The sequence below is a fragment of the Tupaia chinensis genome, unplaced genomic scaffold, assembly GCF_000334495.1.
Source record: "Tupaia chinensis unplaced genomic scaffold, TupChi_1.0 Scaffold000355_1, whole genome shotgun sequence".
Lineage (NCBI taxonomy): Eukaryota > Metazoa > Chordata > Mammalia > Scandentia > Tupaiidae > Tupaia > Tupaia belangeri.
Genome location: NW_006159850.1, coordinates 3,117,378 through 3,118,650, shown reverse-complemented (window position 1 = coordinate 3,118,650; position 1,273 = coordinate 3,117,378). Strand labels below are relative to the sequence as shown.

General features: G+C 63.2%; 1 protein-coding gene across 1 annotated transcript in view; it reads left to right on the top strand.

Annotated features, from left to right (window-relative positions):
- Window positions 1-1,273, top strand: part of GSE1 (Gse1 coiled-coil protein) — a 117,146-nt gene that overhangs the window by 107,749 nt on the left and 8,124 nt on the right. Inside the window, 1 exon segment of the mRNA XM_027773481.1 lies at window positions 1,075-1,179. Within this exon segment, the coding sequence (XP_027629282.1) occupies window positions 1,075-1,179 (105 nt within the window).

Genomic DNA, 1,273 nt, shown 5'->3' with positions numbered 1-1,273 from the left:
TGAGCCACCACCTGCCCTTGTCGTCCACCCTCCGAGAGCCTGAGAAGGCAGCCCTGCGCTCCCCTGGCAGTGGGCAGTCCCCTGTCACCAGGCGTTCCGAGCTCGCAAGGTGAAAGCTGCTTTCTCTGGATGGACTGCGTGTGGCCCGCTGGGCTGCATGTCCTTGTGGGGGAGACCCGGGTGCCGCCAGGCAGAGCCAGCCCACGCTGAGTAGATAGCTGGCCCTGGGTGCTGCTTCCAGGCCTACCGGCCACCTGCGCCGTGCCAGAGCCGCCCACAGTGCAGCTGCACACGTTTGTAGGCTCCCTGAGCCTGCCTGCACATGCGGGCGGCACCCTCCTCGTGCCCCCGTCCCGTCGCAGCCCCCAGCCCCCAGCGCCCAGCCCCTCTGGGAGAAGGAGAAGGCAAGCTGAAAGCGCCCTCGGTCTTGTCGTCGCTCAGCAGTGTCCTTACCGGGGCACAGCAGCTTTTCTGTGCAGAAGCTGAGTCTTCGTTCCTTTCGAGAGCTAGTGGCGCCCCGCTTGCCAGCACAAATCCCTAGAAATGTGTAGTTTTGTTGGCAAAAGAGCATCTTTTTACCTGGCTGACCACCTAGAAGAACCCATGGCAGTGTGGCCACCTGAGTTTCAGAGCCAGCGAGAAACACCGCTGAGGCCGGAGTCCACGGCACGGACATCTGCGGTCCACGGCACGCTCCAGGAAAGGACTGTGAGCCCAGGATTGTACCCTGGTGCTAGGAGTGGTGCGAGAGGAGCGCGGGCTGCCGAGGCCAGGCGCAGGGCCGGGGCTGCCTTTCTGTCTCCTCTTGGAAGTCACTGCAGAAGACCGTGGTGACAAGATGCTCACCCAGCTGTAATCGTCGCGCACAGCTCTCTGGAAGGCGTCCGAAACGTTCTGCAGTGAAAGCCGAGAGGACTCTGGGCTCCTTGCAGGCACGCACTTGTCCCGCGGCGCTGGCGTGGCTTTTCTTGGTTTAAGTGCGCGCACCTGCCAGCAAAGCGGGCCAGAATCCCACTTGCCTTCTCGCTCAGACGGTGCACCTGCCTCGTTAATTCCAGGCTGCTTTTCTCATAGACACAGAGAGGCTTGTTGAAATGCTCCGTGCCCTGAAGCAGAAGGCACACGCGCCGGCGGACTCCACACACTCTCCGAGGGACAGTCCTGCCGTCTCTCTGAGTGGTAAGGGAAGGACGGCCCCATCCGCCACCACCCAGGACTGTCACCCGGGCTGGCGGCAGAGGCCGCCCCTCCAGGTCTTCCTCGTGGCCCGCAC